The sequence below is a fragment of the Spodoptera frugiperda genome, chromosome 18 (assembly GCF_023101765.2).
Source record: "Spodoptera frugiperda isolate SF20-4 chromosome 18, AGI-APGP_CSIRO_Sfru_2.0, whole genome shotgun sequence".
NCBI classification, from domain to species: Eukaryota; Metazoa; Arthropoda; class Insecta; order Lepidoptera; family Noctuidae; genus Spodoptera; species Spodoptera frugiperda.
The window spans coordinates 11139717-11164410 of record NC_064229.1 but is presented as its reverse complement, the minus strand read 5'-3'; the positions used below and the strand labels follow the sequence as shown (position 1 = coordinate 11164410).

The 24694-nt window shown below is 35.9% G+C and overlaps 3 protein-coding genes across 3 annotated transcripts; 2 read left to right on the top strand and 1 right to left on the bottom strand.

Moving 5' to 3' along the window:
* Positions 1-471: 471 nt before the first annotated feature.
* Positions 472-10714, top strand: LOC118278042 (homeobox protein notochord). Its single transcript, XM_035597098.2, has 3 exons — positions 472-1048; positions 10035-10210; positions 10532-10714. The coding sequence occupies exons 1-3, from the start codon at positions 547-549 to the stop codon at positions 10658-10660; spliced, it is 807 nt and encodes a 268-aa protein (XP_035452991.2). The 5' UTR covers positions 472-546; the 3' UTR covers positions 10661-10714.
* Positions 10715-13422: 2708 nt separating this feature from the next.
* Positions 13423-18186, bottom strand: LOC118278104 (protein jagunal). Its single transcript, XM_035597177.2, has 4 exons — positions 17934-18186; positions 16574-16715; positions 15889-16122; positions 13423-15419 (listed from the first exon to the last, which is right to left on the bottom strand). The coding sequence occupies exons 1-4, from the start codon at positions 18020-18022 to the stop codon at positions 15288-15290; spliced, it is 597 nt and encodes a 198-aa protein (XP_035453070.1). The 5' UTR covers positions 18023-18186; the 3' UTR covers positions 13423-15287.
* A 2946-nt stretch (positions 18187-21132) lies between these two features.
* On the top strand, positions 21133-23931 carry LOC118278087 (ice-structuring protein-like). Its single transcript, XM_035597156.2, has 3 exons — positions 21133-21302; positions 23282-23398; positions 23698-23931. Exons 1-3 carry the CDS (start codon positions 21255-21257, stop codon positions 23806-23808), a joined length of 276 nt encoding a protein of 91 aa, XP_035453049.1. The 5' UTR covers positions 21133-21254; the 3' UTR covers positions 23809-23931.
* The last annotated feature ends 763 nt before the right edge of the window (positions 23932-24694 follow it).

Sequence of the window (24694 nt, the reverse complement as noted above, 5' to 3'; positions counted from 1 at the left end):
GCTGCCGGTTTATTTATGTTGTCACTTAATTGTGGCCGTGCCCTTGCCAACTTGCTAATAAATTATAAGTACGCGAGTGACAACCCTGGTCGTCAACAACCCGTAGTACTTGATGGGTAGGGCAGCCATCGTATCGATGCATAACATCAAACTCATTGCATGGGTGTGAAGCCTCATTACATTATGTTTGATTTGATAACAAGGCTACCAATAGATAAACGTGACATAAAATCTTGTTTCAGAATAAAACAATAATCCCTGGATGGAAGCCCATTACACGGTGACAGCCCATCCACTCGCAGGCTAATTACTATGCTTTCAACAAGTCACAGATTACGCGAGCATACATTACGAACACTATCGGAACTAATCCTCGGCTGACACCCTAGAAAAAATATTCCAAAGTGCCTTCAACGATAGGCGAACATTTTAATCGACACACAGATTATACGTGTCCATTAAATAAGTAGCTATCAATTACCGTGCTTGTACTGATAATTTTTACCAGTGCTGATAAAATTCGGCAGTGCTAATCAAGCCGTCAGCATGTGCGCGTGCAAGCAGAAAAGGTCTTTCCTCATAGAGGACATACTGAATGACGTGAAGAAGAAACCTTACAAGAACCTGAGCCAGGAGCCGACGCTGCCCCTCAAGTGCAGTGGAGTGAAGGCAGTCGAGGTCCCCAAGGTGCAGGAGGTGACGAAGGTGACGAAGATCGAGGAGCCAGTCAGTGAGAACGCGATCAAATCTGATGTTAAATACGAGGTCCCAAAAGATTTTGATTTGAGCAAAGTGAACCTAGAACACAGGAGAAACACGTACCCACTGTACCCGACACCGATCAAAGCGAATGTGCCTCCGTTGTCCTCCTCAGTGACATGGCCCCACTACAGAGGGAAAGAGGCTCCAGGGTTTATGGAGAGACCTCCGTTCAGTTACTACAGCGACCCAATGTTAAACTCTAATCAGATACTGAGAAGTCAGCTAGCGGCCAACAGATTTATCCCCCACCCCTTCACTATACGACAGGCTTATGGATTTGATAGAGGTGAGTTCTAATACAGATCACATTACACGGAGCCTTTCTCTAAAATAATCCAAATATATGATAAAGTAGAGTACTGGCTGGAACACTTCATTTGATAATTTTGACCAAGATAGTATTCGTTGGCAACGCCTTCTTATCGAGTGTGTACAAAAAGAAAAACAAATAAAATACGATTATTATATCGATTACAATCGATAAGCGTCGGATGGACGTGCTAACACAATTATTCATATAGAACCACCCTGCTTGCGTCACACGTTATCTAATCGTAATTACAATCGTCACGAGTTTGTCTTAATCTTCAATGACTGTATACATATAATGCATCTCTCGCTGTCCGTTTGTTCCAAAATTATCTTTAGGAACAATATGATTGCTACTCGTATTGATAACCTATTGCCTACTTTGTTATCAATGTGTTATTGTTTGGGATTTCCAAGCCTCAATTGGTTTCATAAATAAAGCCTGTCCATTATCGTTATCAAATCAGATGATTTGGACTTCACTGGGGGTAAATTACCCCCAGTGAGAGTCATTCATTAACCAAACATGTTTTAAATACACCATCACTGTTTTCTTCATTTTGTATTTCTATTAATTAGGGGCAACTACCCAATTGCTAGCACTGCACCAAATTATCAGCACTCTGAATAAATCGACCAATTCTAAGGTTTTCACTTACTAATTTGGGTTTCCACACTTATAAATAAATAAATGTATGTTTTTGGAATCCTGCTATTGGGAAAATCATACTTTGAGACCTCAAATTGATGGAAATTATGTAAACAAACATTTGTGTCTTGCAGTTTCTTCTGTTTTTGCCTGTTTCTTGTGATCGCCGTTAAGGTCACGTGTTTACATTTTATGATATATCGTATATTATACAAATTTAATATTCAAACTACTGATTTCTCTGATATTTAAGATAATATTTGATGATAATCTGAAGAATAGAATTTGAGGTTCTGGTGATTAATTGGTAAAATACGTAGTGCTGATAAATGGATCGAATATTTTGTAAATTCTAAATTATCAGCACTGGTGATGATAAATGGAAAAAAGTACATAAATACTAATTTCATATTTTTTTAATGTAAATTATGTTTATTTTATGCAAAGAATTGATTTTGCTTTGTAAAAGTAGTTTATACCATCAAATTCCAAATGTTAGCATGGTGCTGATAATTGGATCAGAAGCATGCTGATAAATTGGTTTCCCTAGAATTTCATCATCTCTTCTTTTTTCTTTCTATTTATTTTTTCTCTTCTTATTTTTGTTTTATTACCAGAGATTTTGTAGATGGTATGCAAGCTACGACAACTTTAGAGATTGATTTAGTAGTGCGCAATTGGTATGTCTTGATAGTCAACAATATTTACTAACACTAGTCAGATTACAGGACATTTTGATTACTGAAAAAAACATCTGAACGAAAAGGTGTTAAAAAAAGAGATTGACTTGGCCATCGTACGTAATCGTGCAATAGACCATCGTAATTCATTGTCATGTAATAGACTAAACAATATACGAGAAATGTCAACAAAAGTAAGTAAAGTATACTTGTGTTATCATGCGATGGCTAAGTCAATCTATTTTATTTAAAACGTAAAATTAATGTAATATTGATATGATAACAATTTACATTATAACTTAAGACAGAAGGTATCTTAAATAGGGACTAAATAAAATAACCGACTTGGTATTACATTGATCTCACATTTTTTTACGGTACATAAACTGATGATGTGCGAGACTTGGATTATTTTACAGAATGTTTTTGATGGTATCTCACTTCTTTTTGTAGATTCAATTATTCCATTAAACATTAAACTGCATCAATAATCTTTGTAATCTCATACATTTATATGGGTTTACAAAGTTATTGATGTGATGAAATTGTTACTGTATCAATAACTTTGTAATCCCATACATTTAGGATTACAAAGTTATTGATGCAGTTGATGTATCTAAAAAACTGGACTGAATTTACAAAATATTTGATTTTTCCCTTAATGTAGATACTAAATACTAATTTTATGCAAAAAATTTAATCTCTGTTAGAAGTGCCTTATACTTTTGATAATCTGTCAGTCAGTGACAAAATTTCGAAACTTTGACGTGTTATAATTCTAAAACGAATGGTTAAAATTTAATGAAAATTCAAATATACCGTGTTTGTACAATGCCTGCTTAGTAACTGAAAATTCAGGCTTCGTTATAGGCGGTCGAAATTGGCCTGAATGGTTTCGAGAAAAGGATGGTACGGCCGTGACCCTTTTTTTTGCTCGACTTATACAGATAAAAGTATTATTAGATTATAAGTAATTGTTTTGTTACCTACTTACTAACTATATAAACATTTATTAAAAACAGATTTTAATAATGTAACTAATTTTTTTAATGCAATTTTTAACAGTGATAGTTAGGTGCTGATAATTGGGTTGCTCTATGCTAGTAATTGGTGGCGATGGTGCTAGTAAATAGTGACAGACCCATTTTTTATTCTTACTTGTCTAAATAATCTTGGATAGAGGTCAATCATGTTTTTCTTTTATCATCGTCTTCCTTATTAAATATTATAACTATAAAATTTGCCTTAACGGACAAAAGCCTTTTTTCACAATAATAAATTGGCTTAAATTAGGACTAACTCTTAAAGTGCTGATAATTGGGTACTTTACCCTACTCTACAACATTGTTATAGTCCTTGGAATTACGTATGTGACGAAAGTAAGAAGCCACCCAATGGGTAGTCTATGTTAAAATTAATAAAATGTTTTCCATTTACTAAAAGACCCTTATGAAGACTTTAACACTTCAAGTTCAGTATCCTTAGTATAAGTTTGCTTTACGTTTAAAAAAATCGAAAGGAGAACGCGTACGGTGCTCAGAGGGCTTAGTCCGAGTTTGCTTTACGTTGAACGAAAACGAAACGAAAGCGCCATCAGTACTCTTATAGGTTGGTTCATTCGCGCGAGGCCAATCAGAGCGCCAAACGCGCTCTTGTTTCGATTACTTCACGTAAACCAAACTCATACTAAGGGCTAACCAAGATCATAAATATCAAGTCCGTACACTATCTTAATTAACTTTTATTCGACGAAGCACTTATCAGATAAGTAACAATCAAAATCTGTGAGGAATACGGAGTAATCCAAGATCGTAAACTTCATGTTTTTACCCGAAACCGCTTCAATGGATACATGTTAGCAGTATCTGTATCGGTACATGTATCAATTTTATTAATAAATTTATAATTATAATTATAATGTTAAGTATCTATCTTGTTAATTTAATCTACTAAATTGATTTTTATGCATTCTTACGTCACATTGCACACAAAACGTATGAGCATGAGTATGAGAAATATAGGTTAGTACAACTACATTAGGTACATAACCTGACCAATTTGTATTCCTACAATTGTTAGTATACAGTATTTTGATTAGCAGAAAACAATTTTGTAGTTAGTAAGAACTGCAGCCTGTACCCTTAATACGAGTTTGCTTTACATTTCATGAAAACGAAACGAGAAAGCGTTTGGCTCTCTTATTCGTTGATTCATTCGCACCGGCCAATCAAAGTGGTACTGAGTTTTTATCTAGGAATATTCATCATCAGCCGAGAGACGTCCACTGCTGAACAAAGGCCTCTCCCTCTATGAATATTGCCTATTCTTAATCCTACTATTCTATGCTTTTATCATCCTATCAAAACCGTTTCTTTTATTCACAATATTAAAGCTTATAGATAACCAAATTTGGTCAGGAACTAATAAAACTACATGCATTTACTGTATTTATAATCGTACCTAATATAGATAAAAACGTACTTTTACGAAATATAAATTAGCGTAGTACGAGTAGCAGTTAATTCCGGTAACAAGTACCTAGTAAATTCGGATTATTGTTAATATGACATCATTCATCGATAAGTTTAACGATTAATCGTTTCTGAGAAAAACGTATTTAATTTATTTAGTTAGTTCAACTTCGCTAATCTGTTATGTTGTCATTAAACTACGCCTACTTAAGTCTTTGACTGCCAATAGAAAACTGTTGAAGGCAAATCCTCCGCTAACGTCGGTCACCGGTGACCACCACGGCGTTCAATGTTAATTAACACCCACATTTTATTGGAAACATACCATTACTTTTTACACTCCACTAAAATTAACATCATCATTAGCCAAAGAAATATAGGTAGGCCTCCCGAGCCCTAGCCTCCGATCTGCGCTGCCTGTGCCCTTTATCTTAATCAGGTCTTTACCAAGAGAATAGAATCAAACGTTATATACGGAAATCCTTACTATATATTTTTTCAGTGGTTAGTATTAGTCTTTACCTATAGAGTTTCTTGGTCGTTCTTTTCCATAGGAATCTACACTTTGGAATGAGCAAATAGAGCAACTAGAGGACTGACAAACATTTTTAATATTATTATATTTGCTCTGACGTTGAAAAGTGCCTTCCTGATCTATTTGAAAAAAATAATCTTTGACTTTAACTACAAGTAAAAAACATCCTAAACCAATGACCATAGACAGTAAAAACAATAAAATAATACAGCGAATGTTATCTTCATCATTAAATTAATATATTTAGGATATTGCTTCGATAAAGATTCAATATTGAAGCAATCAGCATTCGAATTGCATGATACTACTATCGTCCAATGTACAATCTAAGAAAAATAACAGATTAGGACGCCATTTTGATAAAACTGTAGACAGCTTATATTATAAGAAGGTAGAAGAAGTTATCAATCAAATTAAATCATTTGTCTCGGATTATTACTAGTAATTTTGAATTTTGAATGCCTATAATCTGTGCTATAATGGCATTCATGGTTTGACGCCTGACATCGGTTTAATTTGTATACCACTTCAGATGCATAGCATACCTATAAGAGATTACCTAGCGGCTACCTATCGACTGCATGGTGGATCTAGTGGTTGGGCTGCCGCGTGGCGCGGGTTCGATTCCCACACGCAGCAACTCTTTGTGTGATCCACAAATTGTTGTTTCGAATCTGGATGTGTGAAATAGTATGTTTCTAAACGCACCAGGAGGAACGCATCAGAACACAGGAGAAAATCCTAATGTGGGGAAAAGTAAAAAAAAATATAGGTATAATCTTTAGGCAAATAAAGAAAAAGCTTTAAAAAATGGCGTTTTACGTAAGGTACCCTAACCAAATAAGGCCTACCTTATTTTTATTACCGCCTAGCTCGTAGGTTTAAAATGACAATGGGCTGATAATTTCAAAATCTTATATTTATTTATTAAACTTTGTAATAATGGAATCAAAATGGCTTTAGAAACAAAAATTACAATTTTGTAAACACAAATAACTAAAGTGTCACTTTGGCCTTATTGGGAACCCTATGTCTTAATAAGGCCTAAATAAAAACTAGTAAGTATTCAACTTCTTAATTATAACAAAACTTTGTCAATGCTTATAATAAATGTAATGAGATCTTATTAATTAATTTTGGTCATTATACATCAGGCTAAACGAGTTTCTCATCATGTAATACCCAAGTAACATCTTTGAAGTCATCGGCACCCCAGCATCAGTTAAACGAATGAGAATAACTTCTTGTTCTGTAGCCAATTTAGCGACCGACCTAGCTTTCGTGTAGTGGAAACCACTCTTTAGATGGTGCGTACTTCTTTGGAAGTTATATCTGGCTTCAGCAGCCTACCGGGTAAAACAGGGTGCATAAAATTCGAAGGGTGAATAGATACTATGAAGAATTTCCCGATATCCATTCACCCCTTTTCTGTATCTATTCACCCCGTTTACCCCTTTCTACCATTTTAACAGCGTTTTCCATCTTTTGCAAAATCCATTGGCTTTCTTTTTGACAGAAGCTGGTGATCCGTTTTCTATGAAATTACTGAAAAACAACTATGCCGTAATAAGGCCTACACGTTTTTTTTGTAGGCTTTATTAGGGCATGGCACATAGGTAAAAAAAACAACGATTATATGAAATACACAGATATTATAGCTATTTCACTAATGTGAGGAGATGGCTAAATGTATAATTGTCATACAGACAAAACACGGCACGTCGTATACTGATAAATATAAAAATACTAACAGTTTACGCTACTCGAATTTTATAAAAACTAAAGTGCGCTCCACGTCGTGATTATTTTCGTCTGTAGGTTCCAACATAATCGCGGCACGGGTTGCTTGCTGTGCTTAAATTAGTTAAGTAATGTGCATGCACACTTCTACAAACTTTGGCGACCATTTGACATCGGGAAGAGGGAAATTTTCAAAATAGGCTTTATTGGGGCATAGGCCTTATTTGGTTAGGTTACTATACTTCCTAAGTTCCTATAGTATAGTGCCTACCAACAACTAAGTTACTAGTCAATAATCTTTATCATTTATAACTGACATGATATCGACAGCCATTGTAAAGTTTATGACTTTATTGCGGGAAGTAGTGTAGTACGAATATTTATGAATCATGACCTTACTGACTGAGTTTAATATTGAACACATTCCTATCAAATATTTTACAATACAAATATGGTAATGATTAATGTACACATTATATCTATTTATCATTTTTGTATTGAAGGACTGCTTTACATTGTCGCTAGCGAAATTGATATTAAATTTAAATTCACAGCATTGTAACAAAAATATCAAGTAATGTTAATAAAAAAATATATTTTAAACAAAAGCCCCACACTACAAATGTCTCCTGTATCGTGGGTTAGTTTTACAAACATACAAGTTTACATAATACACCTAGGTGTGTTGACAAAAATTAGTGGATCAGACAAAGAGTTGCTTCGTGCGAAATCGAACCCGCTACACGTTCCACGGCAGCCAGTTACCCAGCCACTGCGCCAACCATGCAGTCAATTACCTATGTTCAATTCATTGAATTATGTAGATACATATATAGTTTACATTTAAATACATTAAATTATTCATTAAATTAAAAAAATCAGTATTATTTAATAACGACTTCCTGGATTAAATTAACAAAAAAAAATGGTATTTGTTAATGACAAAAATGTACCAATGACTGACTATTGACATTCTAATTTAGCGTTTTAATGTTGTATGTTAAGCTTAAAATGTTTGATCTCAGCTGCACCAAACTTTTTAGGATTGAGTTTTTTTTTACGTTGCCCCCACTCTAGGATTTTCTCCAGTGTCGTGGGTGCGTTATCATAAAACTTCACATACACATGACACCCAGACCCGAAGCAACAATTTGTGGATCACACAAAGAGTTGTTCCGTGTGGGAATCGAACCCGCGATACGTGGTAAATCCAATATACACAATAGAAATGCCAACTTCATTCAAAAATCAATCATTTTAGCGCTTGACTCGTGTAAAATAGATGACGCGTCGTGGTTACTAGTTACCTACGTATGAAGCTCGGGACTATGCCTAAAGTCCTAGGACAACTAACTACAGACAGATATGAGATAAGAAGCCCAGTTAATCTACTGGGTAGGGTCCTACACTCCTACCTAAGCACACACTTCCTTAACACCAAAAAACAGATTACATCAACGACACTATCTGTTCCAATTAAAAAATACACAACGCCTTATCACATAAGTATCTATTAAACCGATAATAATATTGGTTATTAGTTAAAAAATACAATTTTCAAACGATAATCTGTTTATCATGTAACTTTATCTCTTAATACAAACTATTCAAAATGGCTATTTTCTATGGAAACAAGGTGAATTAGCTGTTCTTATCATTTTATTGTTCCAATTCATCGGATTATTGATAACGAGAACTATTTTACTTATCCTACTTATCTATAGTTTACTAGTTGTCTATAACTAGCTAAAATGATGTAATTATTATTATTTGTTGCTACATTTGCGCATCATAGTTCATTTTGGTAGCTACTAACGCCATCTATCGGGTAATGATGAGAAACTATACTGTACAACTTTTCCGATCAATGAAAATTGTAGATTGATTGAAAGGACATCACCCATTTTGGTCTAAGCTCGAAAATGTCGGCCAAGACCATTTTTTACAATGGCACCAAAACTTTGGAACCAATAACTTCGGTTTTATTCAAGGTTTAAATAAACCATTTTGCGTACATTGAGGCTACCCGGTAGCCCTCAATATGACCCTGTACCACGAGGCCCTTAGCGATCGCAGACCTCCTTGTTTGACCAGACCGCCCCTGTGTAGATCTATGTATCCAAAGTCCAGCTAAAAATAAGATTGCCAGTCATGATGAATATCTAGGTTTAATCAAAAAACAGATATACTTATATAAGGTAATTTCCCTGTACCTTAAGTATTTTTAATGGATTAAATAATATCTAATAATGTGTAATTATAGGAGTTAATCCCGTAGTTATGTACTTAGTTACAATCAGAAATCGCCAAAGAAAACTGAATTAATTTGATTAATTAAAAGAAAGCGAGATAAAGGATAAACACTGGAGGCAGATAATCAATGCATTTACGAATTATAAGTCATTAATTACTGATAATCATCACCATCGCGTCGTATTAACTTGTTTTTTTCGCAATAGAATGTGAATTACCTGTAGGTAGGTACATACCTACATAATATGTGTATTTTTGTGTTTCGTAAGCTCTGAGTATGTGTTTGGCTAGCTTAGCTGCTGTAACTTAACCTTAACTTAGGATTTCGTAGATAGTTATTTCTATGTTTATCAATAAAACGACAGTCAAAGTCAAATCATTTATTCAAACAAACAAATAAATAAATAATAGTCTGTCCATCTGTCCCTCAGTGAAGCGGTGAGTTGTTATCATCAAAAGATCAATTTAAGCGGGTAAACAAGGCAAAGGATCTCTAACTAAAATCTAGTTTTGTAGAAAATATCACGACGCTTTTAGGTCTTGTTCAGATTTATCCAAAAGTCCTTGCACTGAACTTACTTCGATGGGGAAATATTGCAATTTATATAACTAAAGAATATCTCTCTTGTCCTCAGTACCGCCGAGCTGCTGCAATCCCTGGTGGGGTTTAGGCGGCAGACGGAAAGGTGGACAGGTGCGCTTCACGGCTGCTCAGACAGGGGCCCTGGAGCGGCGGTTCAGCGCCAGCAAGTATCTCAGCCCCGACGAAAGACGAGCTCTTGCGAATACACTGCGACTTAGTGATCGACAGGTAATAAATCCTTGCTTTATTTAGTATACCTACCTAAGCTTTTGAATTAAGATAGTGATATTAAAAGTATTTTCCTATAATTCCAAAATAAGACATGAGTCTGTTATTGGAAGTTGGTTAAAAATATGTAGGTAAATCTCCCTTTTGTACCTTATCTACGTAATGATAAGTTTAAAGCAAGAAGGCGCCTGTCATCGGTTTTATAGCAATGTAATTAATAACACACCACAGATTATAATAGCTATCTACCTAATTAAGTTAACCCTTTTGGTTAACATATTTTGTCTTTGCTCTTACTAATTTCTTAATTCTTTTCTCCAGGTAAAAACATGGTTTCAAAACCGCCGTGCGAAGTGGAGGCGTACGACGCCTGACTCCGCGGATGCTGGCAGCCCACCGACTGCTGACGAAGGATCTGACGACGAGGTCCACATAGCTGACGACGAATGACGACACGCCCACACGATTCAATAAACAATTTACTGTTCAGACCGCTAGCAAAAACTGTTGTTTCATTTTATGTGGAGTTGTCGTCGGCGGTATTTCCTAACCGATACGACCTTCAAACCTTCAAGAAAAGAGCATAGCCGGTAACGCACTGTGACTCCTCTGGTGCTCCTCTGGTGTTGTGTCCATGGGCGGCGCTGATCGCTTACCATCAGGTGACTCGTTTGCTCGTTTGCCACCTATTACATAAAAAAATCTGTGGTGATTGTCATGTATTCACAAAGGTCCAGTCGACCAAGCATAGCTCTGCCATTATTTAGTTACATAATTCATGATTATTAGTCCCACATCTCATTTAATCTATCTAACAGGAGTCATGTCCAATGCTCCCTCGATAACAATTATTAGTACCTACTCTTTAGCTGACACTTTTTATATGAAATCTTCTTCTAACTTTGTCCGATTCGAGAATCGAAACCGAGACAGACTTACAATGTCTACTCAAAACATAATTATCACACGCCCACACTGTTATAGTACCAACTAATCCATTCTACAATCTACAAAAAAGAACCTGTTTCAAGTCCTAATCAAAGATTAAAAACATTAAAATACACAATCCACACCCATCGACTAAGTAGGTACTTACTTGCATGCTAAAAACAAGTGATATAGCATACTTACGTACATATAGCTTAGCACTGTTATCACCAATCTAACTTGATCGATTGCCAAGTAATCTGGCAGATAATCGGTTGTAACAATTCAAAACATCTTCAAATTCCTTCAAATTAAGCCATTCATGATTGATAAGTAATCCTTACGGTCGTTTACAGTCGAATAACGAGCTTACGTCGAATCGATAATTATATTTTCCAAAAATTCCACGATTAGTACACTCAAATCTCACTAGATTTTGATTAAAGAGATTAGTAAATACTTTTTGTATTGGCATTATAAGTTAGGTATCATTAGGTACGCTTAATGCTAAACCTGTACTTTCCACAGCTTGTTATCTTTATTTTTATTATGTTCAAAGTTTAATAAGTAATCTTGACCAGTTAAATCTAGTTTTCGGTAATTATTTTACGTTTTTACACTGAAATATTGTCTGATGACAGATCCATCGCACATTGGTCAATCAGTAATCTCAATCTTATTATAGACATGACGATTGAATTGATTAATAATTGCATTGTTGACTTTGAAACAAAATAAGTCAATTTGTAGATAGGGAATTTGTGTTGAGTATTATTTGCCAGTAGAGATTGTATACTATTATAACTACTCAAAATAGATAGAAATGTTCCATTCAAATATTATTATCTATTGCAGATACACATTATGAATTAACTAACTTTCAAAGTTTAACTCAGAGTTTGTAAGTAAAAAGGCTGTTATATGGCCACCTCTAAGTATCTACGTTACACCTCTGCCTTCCTTTTCAACAGGAGTTATGTAAATTAACTAAACATCACGGTTTACTCACGTACATTAATGGAGAACAGCTCTACTAGTTTCGAGTCACAGAGGGACCCTTCATCATGAGCAGCGTGTGACGTCGCGAAGCCTACTCCACTAATGCACATGAGTAAACCGTGATGTTTAGTTAGTGTAGTATGTCTCACGATAGTTATTATAAAAATAGGAGTTATGTATTTAAATTCATCATCAAAACATTTCAAGTTGCCAGTCACTGTGCTAACAAGACATGGACTGATCACTTGGACATCATAAAACAAATATAAACGAATTAGGAAAAGATTAGATGTGGGCAAATACGTTATCTATATATTAATACGTGAAGCAAAAACTTTGTAACACTTTTTACGAAAATTGCGCGGACGTAGGAGCATAAAATTTGGTACACTTATAGTTTATGTGTAGGAGAATTGCAGGACGTTAATATTTTTCAAAAATAATGCTTATAAAATACATTAAATTAATAAATAAAACATTACACACACTACCATACATAGTATCGTATTTGACAAAACGTCAAAATTGACAGACATTGCGATGATATTCTCACGTCTCATATGAAAAGAGGTTTCTCATTGAAGGAGGTTTGGTTATTTATGATGCGCCGGAATATATTAATTTGAATTTTACAAAACTAATAGCAATTCGTTAAATACAAATTATCCTTGAACGTATGTTAAGTGGTATTGTAAATTAAATCGTATATGGTCGAATTTCGACCACTAGGCGACCACTAGTTAATCTAAGTACACATGAACAAAATCCTCATAATCGTGTAATCCCGTGTATTATATAAATTTATAACACCTTATCGTGTGCCCTTTGGTAGTCACATGGAATTATGTTGTTTTTCTAGATAAATCGGTCGTTGTTGGGATTTGCTTAAGCTCTTCAGGATAGTGTAGGTTAGAGTTGCAATGTTTTGGAGTCCACACAAACTACTAACGTAGGTGAGATAGACCAAATCAAATAACGCTTGATAAACCAAACCGTGACGTCTATTTCTTTCGCTCGGTCGCTAGATGGCGGTGCGGTATGACCTGTACCCTTAGTACCAGTTTGTTTTACGTTTAAAGTAATCGAAATGAGAGCGCATTCGGCATTCTGATTGGTTGGTTTATTCGAGCCGGCCAATAAAAGCGCCGAACGCGCTCTCGTTTCGTTTTCGTTCAACGTAAAGCAAACTTGTACTAAGGGTACAGCTCTTTGCTGTCGCAACTACATAGTTGTGTAGCAATCATATAACTTATAAGTAGCAGTTTAATTCCACAGAATACACAATATTTTGACAAAATATTTTATTATTAAAAAACAAATATACCATGGGAAAACTTTAAAACAAACAAACACTTATTTCTATTATAAATTGAACTGAAACGTAATAATATCGTTTTATTTACATTCTTACACTTATACAACGTGTTTTTATAGGCCATTACTTCTTAGCTTTGCGTTTAAAAACAAATTAAGGGACCACACAGATATTTTTTACGAAGTTGTCATGGTCTATTTCTATCGAGGGTTAATAATATGTGGTTCTTTAACTCGTCATGTTTTTAAACGCAAAACTTAAAGACTAAATGTTGTAACCACTAATTTGAACATTCGTTTAAACATTTAATTCACCAAAACAATATACAGTGGCACATTATCCCATTACAATAACTGCTGCTTCAAATTTGATAAATAAATAAAGATTCAAACCTTTTACCTTTACAATACAATTATAAATAATATATTTTATAACTTAAAAATTCAACTATTCAGTCAAATTTTACCACACCATCATAAATTGCTTTTTTACACGCCATTTGTTACAAAAATTGCCATTTTAAAACCTCCCGAAATATATCAAATTATAGTTATCGTGCTTAAAAGCACCCCAACGACTTTAAGCGCCAATGGCGCCGCCTGGCGACTACTAAAACGATAACTTTCATAAAATGTAATAACAAATTAGAATACTATACATTGATAAGTACTTATTTAGTGTTTAATATTGATTGAAAAATAGAATATGCGGACTAGGTTAGCCCATCTTATTTATTGAGTATTTACCCGCACCTTAACTAGATGGCGTTAATGTTATTGCACTTATATTGCACAAACAAAATGGCGGCCAACCCAGTCGTACGTTATTTAAAATGTCATTTGCGCTTCGAAACTATAGTTATACTATAATAAATACTACGACGTATCTAAAATAGATGTTATAACTTACATTCTCTGCTTATCTACTTTATACATTGAGTGTGTTACATTAGACTATCATACAACAAACGAGAACGTTTTAAAATTTCAGTATTTGACTCTATTACTGTTTTCTCCAGCTTCGTTTTAGATCTGGAGAATTATTTAGTACTTTTCACTGAGAATTAATAATTAGATAGGTAGGCAACAGATTGGTTTCACTACCAATAGAATGGTTTAGAAATTGACAACTAATGTTAATAAATTACTTAGTCATTTGTTCAGACTGTTCCATATTATACGAAAATGGCCTTATTATTGGGGCATTTAACAGCACTTACGAGTATATTATTGTGTGCAAAATTATAAAAAATATTGCCTAAAAGGTACAGTCAGCACAGCTATTTAGTATGCAGGTAAGAAAATAAAAATTGATTCTGAACAGAGACTGTAACCATTGGTTGGCTACTGGACCGACCAAATGCGTGATTGACATGTTGAAACTACTAATTTTGATGATGGTTGGTATACAGACAGGGTATGAGCTGACTTGGGTGATAGGATACTTTTTATCCACCGGCTGAAGCCGCTGGCAGAAGCTAGTTTGGTACAATAATACCTATTTTCTCTCTACTGAGTCAATCTATATTTTGTTACCTGCATAATAAACAGTTGTACATTAAAAGCTTGCAAAGTCGATACAAGTTGTTTGCAACAGTTTACAGTATAAACAGTGGGTTTATGAACACAACCTCCGTGTCAAGTACCCTATAAGTTTCAAATGTTCATGATTAGCTACAACTAAATGATAATTTGCCAGTTGTCATATCACCTTTTTTTGACAAGAATCTTTTTTTTATTCTGTTCTTACCTCATAAACGTCCATCTATTGACTATTTCCTTCACTCTGGCAGTGTGGTGTATGAACAAGGGAAAATGAACCGTAAGTACTAGTGTTTTAGTCGGATTTCCTTAGCGCGCCTCTTGCACGCCAGGCTTTTAGCAGGTTGTATGAGAAGTAGAGTTGGAAGAAGTGTATTTGTGAGGCGAGGAGCACGAACGCGTACCACAGGAGGCCGTATGGGTAGCCCTGGAATTGAGAAACAATATTATTAGCGTAAGAAAACTTAGAGCAACCACCCGATAATGGTGGAATGACAGTGACTCTGTCACGCGTTATATCCCTGAAGGGGTAGAAGAGATGCACTTAATAAAAAATTTTGTTGTAAGTTCCATGTAATAGGGTTGAACATATTGCCATATAGGTACATTTCCCGACTCCGTGCAACTACTAAAAGATAATTCCCGACGCGGGAATCTAACCCAAAACCCCTTGTCTGGCAATTGTACTTGCGATCATAAGGCCAAAGAGACAGAGAGCACGGATTCGATACAGTTTCGAAAATTCAACATGTCTTATCTATTGGTTAGGTGTATGTCCAGCTATTTAATGTTTAGTAGTTGTATTATATCGTTTCAGTATTTACATAGTATCGTCACGTAAAGGCCGCAAGGCACATAAGTAATGCCACTGTTTACAATATAAAACTAACACCCACCTGCCACAGCTCAATATCCACTTCACTGCTGTCATCCTCATCCGCATCCATGGTCAGATACCTCCAGACGTCTCCGCAGTAGTACAGCACACAGTACAACAGCGGTCCAAAGCCCAGTGCGGTGATACCGTACATATACCGTCGGAGGTATTTTATGTTGTTGCGTTTGATTGCGGATAGACCGAGGAAGGATAGGAGGAGGGAGAGGCACCAGATGTACTCCCACCACAGGGGCTGAAATTATACAAATATAACTTTAAAAACATATAATAGGATTTTCTTAACAAGTCCAGAGTTTTTTTATGAACACAGATTCATCAAAGAGGCAATGGTGTTCCATGTGGCAAAGATTAATTCTAGCATAGTTAAAATATTATAATAAACAAATATAGGCTAGTAACACTGGTAAACTCAGACCTAAGGAACAATAAGAACTGAAATGCATTTGTATACAGAACTTAAGAACTTCACCGTTCACCCTTTATTATTCAATTTGAACCAGTCCACCTGGAGATTAGCACTATACTCTTCAGCTATATAGTATACAGCGTGTATATATTTTCACAAAAATAAGGAATTGAATGGCATGTATGTATATGAATGTGTATATTTCAGTAGTGTTCTGTTTATATCCTGTATATAATATTGCAAATAAGTAGCAGTTATATAAGTAGAAAAAGATTACCTGTGGTATCTGCAACTCTTCTATTTCTAAAATAAATATGTCAAGTTTGTCGAGGATGTCTGCGGAGAGCTTCGCCAGCATCACCAGGAACATAATGTGGTGGAAGAACATGCAGTACTTCAGACGGGACTTGTTTAAAGCACTGGAATGTTGAAAAAATTCTATTAATATACCAATATCCACTTAGTTTATTTGAAGAACATTCATGGATAAACTGAATTAACTGCACAAAGATTAAATTTTGTAAAGCTTTTTTAAGAGGGGAAAATCATCCAATGACTTCTGCGGCTTTGGGCAAAACGAGAGGTAGTATCAGCCTCTTACTGACTAAAAACCACACTGTTCCTAGTCCTGCTTTTCAAGCTGGAGCTCCGGTAAACTCGCTAGGTAGTCCCCAGCTATGGAAATTTCGTAAAACTGGTAAGTACTACATGTCTAGAAAACTGAACCTTAGTAAAAAAAAAAGAATAAATAAATCAATATCTGGTTAGTCCTCTGTTTGATTTGAAAACTAGTTATTAGTGGTATAGTGACACACTTGTCATCTTTTACAATGGGATATAATAACATAACTTGGGGAAATATATTGTAAGTTCTTAGCTTTCAATGCTTATATTGCATATTGTAATTAATAAGTGAAAAATTACTGTATTTAATACATGATTCAAACTGAATGCCAAACCCATTTAAATTATGAGATAACTAAGACATAAAATATACAAGCACATAAAATTTTAAACTTTCATTTCTCAGTAATTTACTAAGGAAGTAGACATCATAAAGTTTTATGTAGCGGCTTATTGCTCATTAAATATTATATATGGTTTTATTTGTTGCTACTTTTGATGTACAGGAAGATGATTGACATGCTATGATGTCACATGCCAACATATGTAACATATGGCTTGCCCGGGAACAGTGTAGGTGCAAATACTATACTTTCACTCATAAACAATCTTTATACCATCTGACCCATAGTTTCTTAGCACAAATTATGGTAGATATTAATACATTAAACGTTTATATTCTAAGAAATGCGTGTCGTAATACCCAAAAGTGAGCAAACTACATTGTTTTGGTTTTGCTGACAACACAATGTCATTTTTGTTTATCAACGATTTCACTGGAATTATGTATAGGAAGATAGTCCCATTCATTATTTCTATGTAATATACAAATGTAGGAGCCTTTTCAAATAATTGGCGCCAAACATTATTCGCTATCGACTGCTTTTGTCTAAAAATAATTTGACGGAACTTGGTCGAAAAAATATATGAACTGTAGATCAAGCTATCATTCAACATCCAATTAAATTCTTCCGTACGGCCTTAAATACTTGTAAATAAGCCAAATTACGTACCTAATCTGATATTGTGCTGCTATTTTCTCTCTGTGTTCGAAATCGGCTCCATTCGTACCAGTCACCATAATACCACCGCGCGAAGCCATTTTTCTAACTAAATTATTTTATAAACAAGCAGAATTAATATATTATTTAGATTTTAGATCACTCAAATGACATCATTCAGATAATCCTGGCAAAGATTTTTCTTTTCGATCAATTCATTTTTCCCATCTGCCAAACGGGAGCCAACGAAATGCCAAAAATGCCAACGTCTCAAGGTTTTTCAGTACACGTTCCGAATATCGCAATAATACAACATAATGTGATTAAATTTGTAGGAGCAAACATAAAAATATGCCTTTTTAGGAATTGTTAAACTTATAATCTCTATTTTGGATCCATTTTTATTAAGATTAAGATATTATCTTTACTTTTAACTTTTATAGTCAACTTGTTTTGCTGACATATTACTAGGAAAACGAGTAATGGAACGTGTTCTTGACATTCGAAATGTTCTTCGTTCGGATACACACTCACCCATTCTAAGCAACACAAAAATTATAACTTGAAAATTTCTATTAGAATTGCGGTCTTCACTGTCTACAACCTTTTTTTATTAATAATTCTAACATTATTATGTTATTACTTAAATAACAAAACAGTTTACCTACCACCTACTTTTAGTATGAGCGTTGGGCTATCCCAATGGTCATACTATGGTACGGCATGGCCTTTGGTATGAGCCAGGGGTGTAGCTAGCGCCGCATCTGCCGTATCAATTATACGGGCCCCTGGGCTACGGGGGCACCCAACGTGCGTAAGCAAATAATAAAACCTTCCGATTTTTTATTTCATTTCAGATATTACTAAAGTTCAAATAATCAATTCCTTTTTTCCGTGTAAATTATGCGTTCAGAAGTTGACAGCATTATATTGACGTCATCATAAGGCCCTCCAAACAACAACAATTTTCATACGGGGCCCTGCCAAGTCACGCTACGCCACTGGCATGGACATATCTTCTGTATTACGGAGAGTCCAGACTCCAGACCTGGTAAATGTGGCACTTTCAACTTGTGAGCTTGTCACAACTCATGAAATGCGCAAGTGGATATTCAAACACTGTTCGAGCGTAGTTGAATCATGGTTTCACACTAGGATTTTCTTGTGTTCTGACTGACTGGACACGTCACACCCCGACCAAGAACCTCATCACACAAAAAATATTCTGTGCGGGAATCGAACCCGCGACACGTGGTATTCCACTTATACGCTTTATCACCACTGTTGAACAAAGGCATGTAAAAGGAATAAAGCCTATGCAGTAGGTAATCCTCGGATCCTAGGGATTGTATTTAATTAAGTCACCTCAATATCTAGGATGCTGCTAGCTGCCGTTTCAGGATGGTTGTTCGCAGTTTTAGGACACACCAAAAGTAACTCAAAGTTAGACTAAAATGTGAGAAGGCCATGCTTCAACACGAATGGGCTGGCTCGATCAGAGTGATACTGCAGGTTTAAGAAAACGGGCGTAAAACAACGTTTGCATGAGGTTACCGGAGGCCCAATTTCTCCGCTCCCAAAGTTCAACTATGCACCTGTGTTGAAACTCCTGCAGTACTTGCCGGTGCAGGTGCCTATGGGCCGCGCTGATTGCTTACAATCAAGTGATGCGTCAACTCGTTTAGGTACCTCCCATCCCATAAAAATAAGAATATTCTATTGCGACCTATTTCCCTTCATATAATTCGTTTCTGTAAAATAAATTAAAACTATAAATGTACCAAAACATGTAAAGAAGTAAAAGAAAGCCTTAATCCAAAGCCAACGGATGATCTCTCTCTGGTGGGATTCCAACGTTTTGATTAAAGAATTAATCAAAGAATTAATAGTAAGGCGGCTATAAAATTGATAAAGAAAAATTAAAACACGTGTAACCATAAGATTCTTGTGCATCTAATCACCATGCTGTTCATGGAAAAATCTTAAGTTTCATTGATTTGTAGGATGACTCCTCATGTTTACATTTGAGGACATTTCAATACATTCTTGTTCTATGTGTCACACATGTTATTGCTACATGTTACCTATATCCTTCTCACGCTATTGTTTTAGTTAGTTAGAAGTGGGTACTTAAATTATAAACTAATTATGTTATGGTAGTAGCCACTAAAGAGACCATTGATTTATTATCCGTTTGGGATTGGGATACCGTCAATACGTTAATTTATAAACTTAAGGTTTCTTTGAGAGGGAATAATCATCCATTGTTAGACTCTTATATAGAGATCGAGACGGAGACCCCGACAACCCGTTAGTTAGACTATCCGCAGCTCCCGATCAACTTAAGACCGTATTAATTTGTCTCCACAGTCAATTATGAATAGGTGGTGATCAAATCAAGCTACTACAGTCAGCCATCTTTCTTTATTGAAAACGAGCACAATGAGCTACAGCTGAATGCAGATTCAACTTCAACTTTCAACCGGCCGATTTGGAAGTCATCAAATGACTTTTCTCGCCTTGGGCGTTGCGAGAGGGAGTACAACTTGCTTGGAATCTAATAAACCTACGAGAAAGAGTTACAATGAAGTGTTACATACTGAAAGCACAAATTTAAACATACCTACCAAACAGACTGCCCCGTTCGCCGAGTGGTCGCAAGCGCGACTGCCGGACAAGGGGTTGCAGGTTCGATTCCTAGGTCGGGTAAAGTATAACTGGCTTTTTTCGATTTTTCGAAAATTTCTCAATAGTAGCACGGAGTCTAGAACAGTGCCCAGTGTATGGCAATAAGCTCTCCTACTATTACATGGTGAAAAGTGGGATTACATTGTACCTCCTTCGGGGATAAAAGGCGTGACGTTGCAACCATCCTACCAAACATACTACATAAGTAGAAAAGATTATTCTTCTGCTTGCTCTGGTCCCAATTCATTTAATTTCGGGCATCCTTGTGCGTTAGCAGACTTTCTGGTTGTCGTACCTAGGTGCAAGGATCTACACTTTTAAGTAGTGAGTTGGATGTAGCTTAGAAAAACAGAAAGTCCCATAAGAATATCTGCAAACTAAAAAACCATGGACGCCTGAGCGATTTACGTCACAACTATAGCAATATTGAACACGAACGCGCGGCAAATTAGAAACAAGCACATAAAACGATAACGATTTTAATTGTTCCGCCAAGATTTGTTTTATAAACAGAGCTCATTATTGTACGAATCATAATAGTTATTTTGGTTACAAACTCCCAGGCTGTTACGCGTCCTCTGTTATAAATTAAAGCCGTACACTTTACAAGTTTTATTGTCATTAAGTTGGACGATTGTGAATAATATGAAGGTTCTAGTGGTTGTCGCTTTGTTCGCCTTCGTGGCCGTACAGGTAGGCAATTTATTCATGTGCTATCTTTACCTATTTGTGATTTGAAGATACCTAGATGTGGTATTTCTTGTTGTGTCATGGTTTCACTAATTGTGCCACGTTTAGTTTTGTTGTGCCGCCTCAAAACGACTAAGGGCTGGCTGGGACTAGGTCCCAGCTATGTCATTTTTAGGCAGAAAAATTAATAAGCTCTAACTCTTTTAAACATTATAAAGTTATAAAATTAAAAAGTGGTCCCTAAAAGCTAACTCGGTTTCCTTCACAAATAGAGAAGTCTCTCATTTTGACTATATATTTTCATAGCAAAAGGGGCATTGAGAAGTTTGATAACTTCGATTTACCCGAAGTTCTGCGGTCATGCTTCCTTGAAAATCCATCACTAACCATTTCATGATCTCCTTGTGTAGGAAAGCGGGAGTAAACCTACAAATCAAACCAAGAATGACGAAGATTGTCCCACAAGGATAGTTAATTTAGAATCTATAGAAACAAAAGTAAATAATAATCTTTTCATTTGCTTAGCGATATTCGATTTCACCAAATTAACGAACAACAATACATATATCTTATCTGCCTAAGTAATCCATAGAACTCGAACGGCAAGCTCTTTTGAGATTTTGTCCTTTTTGTAAGTGCTTAAGATCCTTCGTTGGTTGTGAGCTAACATGGGGCGCAATATTACCTATAACATCGTTAAAGAAGACTCTCACAGTCACTGTAGTAGACCTCCAGACAACCGCGGATTCACTACCAGTAAAGTCTCACTTTCGCGGTCTAATGAGATTTATTTATTTACCAGCTCCTTTACCGCGGTTTCACCCACTCTGCTGCTCTGCGGCTCCTATTGATCGTAGCGTGATGTTTTATATACATAGCCTTTCTCGATAAATCCACTATCCAACCGAAAAATTGTTATTCAAATTAGACCAGCAGTTCCAGAAACTAAAGACAAACTAAAGGATTTACCACTATTTGAATATACTTTACAAAACACATTAAGGCTTAGTGTCCGTAACAGTTTTTGAGGTCTAGATCGGCACCTGAGTCTTAGGCAGTCTGATAGATCTACAGAGACTAGCATACTATTTTACCCTCCCGTAACTCGGAGACCCCATTACCAATAATATAATTTAAGGTAAAACGTTGTAATATGAATGAGAAAATGTAGTCACACTAATAGCTATCAAACTATTAACAATTGACCGTTATCCAAACAAATCCAAACCGCGACGAATTACATTTTATGCTAACAACAGCGATTAGATTTCTAACTGTAGCTAATGGTGTGTATAATTTGAACACAATACCTAGGTCACTTAGGTCGGTTAGATACCCAAATTCAGAATTACCCAATTCACGACAAATGACCTAAGAACAATAGGTAACCTAGTTTAAATGAAAAACCTGTTTTTCCGATCTGTCTCATCCGTTTTTCCGATTGTGATTGGTTAATTCATTTAATGAACATTTAACCACAGGCTAATCCAGAGAAATAAAGTTTTGTTTTAACGTGATTTTTGGCAGCACGGTTGGCGCTAGGGCGTGCAAGGTACAATGAATGATACATTGTTTTCAATTCCTGAACGGATCAATTTGTCATGCTATCCATCCAGCAATTGTTGCTCAGGGTCTGAGTGTAGGGCATTTTATTTTACTGGGACAAGTCCACATTCTCCCTAAACTGCTGCAAGTCCTGTAAGCCAGGATCTACAATAGATACAACCTTGAAAGTCATGAGTATAGGGTATATGTAATTATATGTTTATAAACGCATGCGGGACACAGGAGAAAATCATAGTTTCGGGCAATGTTAGGTAGGTGCGTTGTGCGTTCTTCCCACTGAAACCTTCAATATCTGCGAATTCTGCGATACTTTAAATCTGAATAAGACATGAAAGCAGAAGTTGCCCGTGAGATCCTATGCTAAGGTACCAAGTTTTACAAAGCGAGATATTATCTAACATAAACTGTAATTGCAGATGAGCCACGGTGCGCCGGCGCCGGAGGAGGATAAGAAAGAGGAGGTCGCATCTTCACCATCACCCTCAGCCGCTCCCGCCGAAGTCACATCCGAAGCTGCCGCCGCCGTAGCTGAAGTTAGTTTCACAACTATTATGTCCTATCTTTTCTCCTTTAATTTATTTAGTCTCCAGAAGTTCAATATTTCATCCATATTGACTTCTGGAGTGTACCTTTACCGCGAAATACTATTTCTAAAGTGAAATACCGCTTGTGTTGTGTCTGTGCTTCGCCATGTGAATTTTTAAAGGTTTATGGCAAACAATCGACACCGCCCATGGACACTCGTAACACCAATTCTTCCAAAAAGCGTCCTGACTATTTTAGGTTTCGGAGGTGACTACAAAATGAGTACTAAACCATTTATTAATTACAGGTAAAATCAGAAGCACCAAGTTCTGACGCGCCGGCTGCACCAGCTGCAGCTGCAGCAGCGCCAGCAGCCGCGGAGACTGCCGCCCCAGCAGCGGAGGAGAAGAAGCCCTAGGTTATAGTAGTGTAACGCCGAGGACATGGTGCGAGCGTAACAAACCGGAGCGATGTCCGTAACGTAATGTGATCTTTGTAAAATAAACAATTGGAAGTAAACGTGGTTTGTAATTCAGATATACTTGAATACTTTTATTTTTGACTTTACTTGTCTTTCAATCATGACCCAGATTGCAATTCTTCCCCACCAATTTTTATAGTACCCACAAATCACGCAGATCTAATGGGGGCTACAGTTTTTTGTTCACCAGATGGAGCTAGTGTGAACTCTCGTCTTTTCGTGCAATAGGGAATTAGCTAGACTGTCATACCATTGGTCATTTAATTTTTGACAGATACAGTGATTGGACAAAACACCTTTTGCTAGATTTGCGCCATCTAGTGAGCAAAAAACGGTAGACCCCATTTTCTTAATCCTTAATTAAAATAATCTTTGACTTCAATTAACGTAAAAATTATAATTCCGCACAAAGGCACGAGTGTGGAAATTCTAGTGTTTTTGAAAACATACAATACATATCCATTCAAGTGTAAAGGAAAAATTCAATAAAAGTGAAAATTTACAAAGATCGGCGCGTGCGTAAGTCCAACTGTGTATCGTTTCGTTATTATGCTTGTGGCATAGCATTGTACGTACAAGTACTTACTTACTATACATATCTGTGAGTGGCAGGTAAGTAGGTACTGCTGAACCGATCGACTCATTACATAAACAATTTAATTAAACACGTGTCAGGCTTGTCGTAAAATGTTTATCGAGAAACATAAATTATTATTTCACGCTTTGTTAATTTCCACCGGAGAAAATCAATCAGCAATTATTATTATAAGTATGGATTATTGTAATTAGATTGGTATAAATAGAAGAATTTTATGAAGTTTTA

What these genes read in the sequence shown, in the direction of transcription:
- LOC118278104 (XM_035597177.2), bottom strand. Translation starts at nt 18,022, where the DNA reads ATGGCTTCGCGCGGTGGTATTATGGTGACTGGTACGAATGGAGCCGAT. An exon ending in GCAGCACAATATCAGATTAG is followed by an intron (nt 16,716 to 17,933) that starts GTACGTAATTTG and finishes TCAACATTCCAG; the next exon opens with TGCTTTAAACAAGTCCCGTC. An exon ending in TGGATATTGAGCTGTGGCAG is followed by an intron (nt 15,420 to 15,888) that starts GTGGGTGTTAGT and finishes TCTCAATTCCAG; the next exon opens with GGCTACCCATACGGCCTCCT.
- LOC118278087 (XM_035597156.2), top strand. Translation starts at nt 21,255, where the DNA reads ATGAAGGTTCTAGTGGTTGTCGCTTTGTTCGCCTTCGTGGCCGTACAG. An exon ending in TCGCCTTCGTGGCCGTACAG is followed by an intron (nt 21,303 to 23,281) that starts GTAGGCAATTTA and finishes CTGTAATTGCAG; the next exon opens with ATGAGCCACGGTGCGCCGGC. An exon ending in CTGCCGCCGCCGTAGCTGAA is followed by an intron (nt 23,399 to 23,697) that starts GTTAGTTTCACA and finishes TATTAATTACAG; the next exon opens with GTAAAATCAGAAGCACCAAG.
- LOC118278042 (XM_035597098.2), top strand. Translation starts at nt 547, where the DNA reads ATGTGCGCGTGCAAGCAGAAAAGGTCTTTCCTCATAGAGGACATACTG. An exon ending in GGCTTATGGATTTGATAGAG is followed by an intron (nt 1,049 to 10,034) that starts GTGAGTTCTAAT and finishes TCTTGTCCTCAG; the next exon opens with TACCGCCGAGCTGCTGCAAT. An exon ending in TGCGACTTAGTGATCGACAG is followed by an intron (nt 10,211 to 10,531) that starts GTAATAAATCCT and finishes TCTTTTCTCCAG; the next exon opens with GTAAAAACATGGTTTCAAAA.